Source organism: Loxodonta africana, chromosome 11, assembly GCF_030014295.1.
Source record: "Loxodonta africana isolate mLoxAfr1 chromosome 11, mLoxAfr1.hap2, whole genome shotgun sequence".
Lineage (NCBI taxonomy): Eukaryota > Metazoa > Chordata > Mammalia > Proboscidea > Elephantidae > Loxodonta > Loxodonta africana.
In genome coordinates this window covers 5,282,621-5,289,336 of record NC_087352.1, presented here as the reverse complement: position 1 = coordinate 5,289,336, position 6,716 = coordinate 5,282,621, and the positions used below count along the sequence as shown (strand labels likewise).

At 56.0% G+C, this 6,716-nt stretch overlaps 1 protein-coding gene across 1 annotated transcript; it reads left to right on the top strand.

The window, feature by feature from the left end:
* Positions 1-252: 252 nt before the first annotated feature.
* On the top strand, positions 253-3,021 carry SERTAD1 (SERTA domain containing 1). Its single transcript, XM_003420780.4, has 2 exons — positions 253-361; positions 1,954-3,021. The coding sequence occupies exon 2, from the start codon at positions 1,957-1,959 to the stop codon at positions 2,665-2,667; it is 711 nt and encodes a 236-aa protein (XP_003420828.1). The 5' UTR covers positions 253-361; positions 1,954-1,956; the 3' UTR covers positions 2,668-3,021.
* The last annotated feature ends 3,695 nt before the right edge of the window (positions 3,022-6,716 follow it).

Here is a 6,716-nt window from a genome sequence, read left to right as displayed (position 1 = left end):
GATACGCAAAAGCCCCTCCCCGTCACAATCCCTCAGGGCAAATAGCCACGCCTCTTTCTCTCCCGCAGCCGCCGGAACATGCGCTCTGAAGCTAACCTCCCCTCCCTTCCAACCTGCCCCTTACAGGCTCCGCCCACCACCGCATAGGGCCAATCCGTGAGGTAGAGGGTGGGGCCGCCACGGAAGTAGGCGGGAGCTAAGAGGAGTCAGGAGTCTGGAGTTGTGAGCCGGAGTCAGAACCCCGTCTCCGGACCTAGGCGCCGGTTGCTGGAGTGGAGCAAGCGAGCGATGCTGCGGCCGCCGCTTCCTGATTGGCTGCCGGCGGCTAACTCTTCGTTCTGATTGGCAGCTGGTGAATTGGGTATGTAAATGAAGGGAAGAGACCGGGGGAGAGAAGGAGAACCGGCTGCGGGGTCTGTAGGAGGGTTCGATCCCGAGTCCGGCAGGTGCGCGCCGGGGCTGCCCGAGATCTAGATTCACGGGCCTCTACGTGTCGCCGGCCTGGCCTGGCCGGGTGAATCACGCCGCAGCCCGAAAAGGGGGCGGAGGCGCCGGCTCCCTGGCTCCGGCTGCGTGACTCACCCGCCCCCGCCGCCGCCGCTTCGGGAGGAGCTGCCTCCTCTGCCTTCCGGAAGCGAGTAAGAGGCCCGGAGGGCAGAACTGCCCGCCGGAACGGCTCTGGGGGCCAGGCAGGAACGAGAGCCCGGACACGGGGCGGTGTAAAGGGTCCTGGGTTCGGAGGGGCCGAAATCTCCGAGGGAATGCGGGCCTGGGCGCCGCTAGGGGGCGCCGGGGCCCCGGAGGCGGAGCCGGGGGTGGGGGCTAAATTCCTGCGGTTCCGGACTCCAGGGTCTGTGGGACAGAGGGAGAGGACCCAGTCTTGGATAGGATGGGGGTCGCTCTTAAGGTCCTGCTCGGCAAAGGCCCCAGGGATGGATCCTGCAAACTGCCTGAGTCAAAAAAGCAGTCGGGCCAGGGGTCCATAAATCCAGGGATCCACCTGGGGAGGGTCTGGGTCCTGAAACTTCTCTGTGACACCCGCCCCCCACGCGCTTCCACTCCCCAGTCAGGATTTCCCGGCAAGTCTTCCCCGCTCTGCATCTCAAATATATCCTGAATCGGTCAACTTCCTTCCGTGTCCACAGCCACCTTCGTTTGCCCCAAAGAGTTACAGCCGCCTGCCTGTGGCTTTTCGGGACACACACACTATTCCTTGCAGTTCCTGTGAGGATCTTCTGAAAACACCATTTCCTTCCCTGCGCACACCCTTCGCTGACTTCCCAACACACAAGGAAAGCCAAACTCCTTACCTTGTCTTATATGGCCGTCAGTGACCTGGCCCCTCCTACTGCCCCCACCTCATCGCCTGCCATCCCACTCCGTGTGCACCAGCCACACCAGTCTTTTTCAGTCCAAGCTTATCCAGCCTCCGGGCCTTTCTTTGCCCATGCTGTTGTTCTGTCTTCCATGGTTCTTCCATGGCTGACCCCTTCTTGTCTCAATTGTCACTTCCTCGAGGACCCTTCCCTGACCACCCCCTACCATGAATCTTTAAGTGTCTTCCTAGCACTATTGGTAATTTTCCTGTATTTGACACAAAGTAGGCATTCAGTAAACACCAGATTTAACTGTGTGAAACAACCACTTCTGTAAGTTAAAAAAAAGTTGGATAATGACCATTTTATATAGTTCAATGAAGAACTAAATAATGGTTATTTCTAAGAGTACTTGTTAATAAAAGTAATTACTGTGTACCAGTCACTGTTGTAAGCCTTTTTGTATCTCATTTAACCCTTAAAACTATGAGGTGAATACCATATGTGAAAAGTTCCCTAAGGTTAAGTGACTTAAGAGAGGTTAAGTGACTTGCCCAAAGCCACACAGTCAGCAATTGTCAGAGCCAGGATTTGAACGTTTGCTTTCTATAACTGAAAGACTCCTTCCTCCCCATAGACGATGCTGAGCAAGGGCTTGAAGCGCAAGCGGGAGGAGGAGGAGGAGAAGGAAACCCTGGCAGTCGATGCCTGGTGGCTGGATCCTGGTCACCCAGACGTAGCACAGGCACCCCCCACCGTGGCCTCCAGCTCCCTCTTTGACCTCTCGGTGCTCAAACTCCACCACAGCCTGCGGCAGAGTGAGCCGGACCTGCGGCACCTGGTGCTAGTTGTGAACACGCTGCGACGCATCCAGGCATCCATGGCGCCTGCGGCTGCCCTGCCACCTGTGCCCAGCCCACCTGTAGCCCCTGGAGTGGCCGACAGCCTGCTGGCCAGCTCAGACGCTGCCCTCTCAGCCTCTATGGCCAGCCTTCTGGAGGACCTCAGCCACATTGAGGGCCTGAGCCAAGCCCCCCAGCCCCTGGCCGATGAGGGGCCACTAGGCCGCCCCACTGGGGGAGCCCCGCCCAGCCTGGGTGCCTTGGATCTGCTGGGCCCAGCCACTGGCTGTCTGCTGGATGATGGACTCGAGGGCCTATTTGAGGACATCGACACCTCCATGTACGACAGCGAACTCTGGGCACCAGCCTCTGAGGGCTTCAAACCTGGCCCTGTAGAGGGTGCAGGCAAGGAGGCGACTCCAGAGCTGGACGAGGCTGAGCTGGACTACCTCATGGACGTGCTAGTGGGCAAACAGGCACTGGAGCGGCCGCCAGGGCCGGGGCGCTGACCCCCAGGGCTGGGAGGGTTATATTGTGGCTGAACTGAGCCTGGTGGCTGGACCAGCTCTCCTTGGACAGACACAGCTGGCTTCTCTGGTACAGACAGAGGGGCACGGGCCAGTTTGGAGAGACAAAATCCAGTCCTGGACAACTTCACATCCGTCCTCCCCTTTCAGGCAGGAGGGGGAGTCCAGGTTTGGCCCTAGTGATGGGTTAACAGGGCCTGGTGGTTGGAATGTGGGTGGACCAGGCCCAGTGCTGGACTGAATCCCCTGGGGTCATCGCCTGGGATACTTCTTCCCTGATGTGGGAAGAGACCCCAATTAGTTTTTGAAATTAAAACCAGCCCTGGGAAATCTCAAGCCTGTGTTTTCTTTGTGTCTGGGCTAGTGTACGACAACATTTACTGAGTATGTACTGTGTGCCTGGCACAGTTCTAAGCACTTGTCACGTGTTAACGCATTTGATCCTTATAACAAACCCATAAGATGGGCATTATTAATACCCCCATTTTACATACGAGAAAACTGAGGCTCCAGGAGGTTGTCACTTGAGGAGGTGGACTTCAAACTATAAGTTCTACTGCTTTATTGGTCCAGAAAGCAAACCATCTAGATCTGGTCACTGACCCCCTAGACCAGCTCCCCAGAACACACTCAGCCAGGTTTCTCTGATGTGCCTGTGTGTATGTGTGTGTACTGGGTGGGTGGGTGGTTGGGGCTCCCCAGGCCACTTTTTAAAATGAAATCTAGTCCCCACCTGGAGCCTGTGTGCCTTTGGAGGGCTAAAGAGGGTTTTCGAGATGGCCCAGAAATAAAAGCACGAGGCTGGATGGAGCCTCTCCAAGGAGCACGAACAGACAGCTCTCCAGGAAAATGCTGAAAGAAAGGGAGACTCCAGCCAGTTCTGAAAAAATGAAATCCACTCCCCCGTCTCACATCTCTCTTCCGGCAGGGGGTAGGATACCTGGGAGGCAAACTCCGAAATAAAGCCACCAGGCTAAGTGGCTGGACTGAGCGGCCCCCCAGGGGCAGGCCGTCGCGCTTTCCTTCTGGAAGAAACCCAGGCCCAAGGGAGCTAGGGCCACCTGCCTGCCTGTGGGACGGTGTCGTGCTGGCCGGAGCGCGCCGGGTGTCTGCGGCCGCCCCCGCGGTCCAGCCGCATTCCTGGCCCGGCTGGGCGGGGCCGCACACTCAGAGGCCTGGCACGGGCCCCGGGCCGCGTCCTTCCTGGCGGCTGTGGGGGCAGGGCAGCGCCCGGGCGGAGGGGGCACAGGGACAGCTGGACGGGGGCAGGGAGTGAGTGCTAGAGGGCTGGACGGTGGCCTGAGCGCCCGGCTGACCCTTCAATAGGGGGAACGGCAGCAGGGCCGAAAGAGGGAAATCAAAACTGTCGGCCCCAGGAGCTCCCCTCTGGCCGGAAGCTTTAGGGAGGCTGAGGCTGGGGTGGAGCTGGGGCGACGGAGAGCTTCGGGCCGGCCCCTCGGGCGGGAAGGGGCGGGCAGAGTGGAGCTTCCTGGAGGAGCAGAGGAAGTTATGCCCATTTCTGGAAGTGGATGAGGCGGGCCGGGGAGGGAAGTGGAAATAGTCCGCAGGGAGCTGGTGCCCAGGCTGAGGGTCTGCGAGGCGCCTGACTCGAACCCTGGACAATGGCATTGATGATCACTTTGGCCCCGGACCCAGACCTTGGAAGCCTAGGCTGAGCTCAGCAACGCCCCCTGGCGCCCAGTCTGGGCACCTTCGGCTCTCTGGAGATCTGTCCGTTGGTCAGGGGTCATCGATGCCCTCTGTTTACAACATCTTAGGGGCGTATTTCTGATGGTTGCTGGTACCAGATTGGACGGTCCGTGACATCTGATGCAGACAGCCTGCCCATCTGTCAAGGATACTCCAGTCTTCCTCTGTGCCTGCCTGGTGCGTGAAGCCCTCTCCCCAGAGCTTTTGTGTACAGTTGCACAGGTTGCACACTGCACATGGGCTCCATATTTAAGGGGCTACCACGCATGTCGCAGGCACTGTACATTTTTGTATTTATTACAACAGCTTTCTAGCAGATGGAGGTCAAGTACCTTGAGGAAGAGGCATCTCTTTTGCACAAAAGCACCATATGGACTACATTGTCTCTGGCTCCTTCCCCCTGGTGCACTCAGGTTTATGAACAGCTCATGCCAGAGGACCTGACCATCCCTGACCCTGATGGCTGTGCAGGTCCCCTGGCTCTGATGCGCTCCTCCATGCTCAGGCTCGACCCCAGAAGGCCATGCCAGCCACCTAGGCCAGCAGATTCCAGAGCCCACACCATTCCTAGCTGAGCCCTGGAGCTGCTGTCGCTTTTCAGAGGGCCTCTGTGTATTCCTGCCTCATTCCACCCCCCAGGCCAGCTCCCCTGCATGGGCACTCACAGGGACTCCGGCCACCCATTCCTCTCCCCCAACACTTGAGAGAGCTGGTGACCAGCTGTCCTTTCCTCCCTTTCCTCTCCCCATTCAGCAAAGGTTTATCAAGTGCTTACTGTGTGCCAGGCCCTTTGTAAAAGGCAAATCAGTCTCTCCCTGCCCGTGTGCCCTGAGAATTTACCCCAACCCTCTGGGATCTGGACCCTGTGCCTTCCAAAGCTCACTTTCCACCCCTGTCCCATTCATCCGTTCAACGAGCATTTACTGAGCACCTACAGTGTGCAGTCCCTGTGCAGAAATCTAATGATGCTTGGAGATATTATCAAAGCAGTAAACCATATAGCAGTTTGCACTTGACAGCCAGACTGCCTGAATTTGAACCTCAGCTTGACATTTCTGTGGCTGTGTGACCCGGGCAAGGTACTTCTCTGGGCCTCTGGGTTCTTCTGAGTTAAATGGAATGGTAACAGTATCTACCTCCAAGGGCTGTTGTTCTGAGAAAGAAGAGCTAATAAAGCTTGGTGCATAACGAATGCTCAATACATGCTGCTGCTTCTTATTAAATAGCTAAACCCATTGCCCCATTCTGACTCATAGTGACCCCATAGGGTCTCCAAGGCTGTAAATCTTTACGGAAGCTGACTGCCACATCTTTCTCACAAGGAGCAGCTTGTGGGTTGAAACCACAGAACTCTCGCTTAAGAGCTGAGGGCTCTAACCATTGCACCACCAGGGTTCCTTATTCAATAGTTAAAAAAAAAATTACCATCTAATTGATTCCAACTCATAGCTACTCTGTAGGACAGAGTAGAACTGCCCCATAGGGTTTCCAAAGAGTGGTTGGTAGATTGGAACTGCCAACATTTTGATTAGCCGCCAAGCTCCTAACCACTGTACCACCAGGGCTCCTCCATAAAGGTTACTGCCTTGGAAACCCTATGGAGCAGTTCTACTATGTCCTACAGGGTTGCCATGAGTTGAGATCGACTCGAAGGCAACAGGTTAGTCTTTCTGGAAGCTGATTGCTACATCTTTCTCCGTGGGGCGGCTGGTGTGGGTTCAAGCTGCCAACCTTTCAGTTAGCAGCTGCGTCACTAGGGCTCCTTATTAAAAAGCCAAAACCAAACCCACTGCTGTCGACTCAATTCCGACTCATAGCGACCCTATAGGACAGAGTAGAACTGCCCCATAGAGTTTCCAAGGAGCACCTGGCAGATTTGAACTGCCAACTTCTCGGTTAGCAGCTGTAGCACTTAACCAATATGCCTCCAGGGTTTCCAGGCTCCTTATTAGATAACCCAAAAACCAAACCCATTGCTGTCGAGTCAATTCTGACTCATAGCAACCCTATAGGACAGAGTAGAACTGCCCCATAGGGTTTCTAAGGAGCAGCTGGTGGATTTGAACTGTTCATTAGCAGCTGAACACTTCACCACTGTACCACCAGGGATTCCCTTATTAAATAGTCACCTAAATTAAACTGCTACTACAATGAATACTTGAAGGAGAGGGAGCACTGTGCTCTGAAATCCTTTAATAGTGGTGTCTGACCCAGCCTGGGGGCATCAACCTTGGGGAGGGCTTCCAGGCAAAGGTGACTTTGGAACTGAGGGGGAGCCATCAAGTTGGGAGTGTGTTCCAGGCAGAGGGAACAGATTGTGC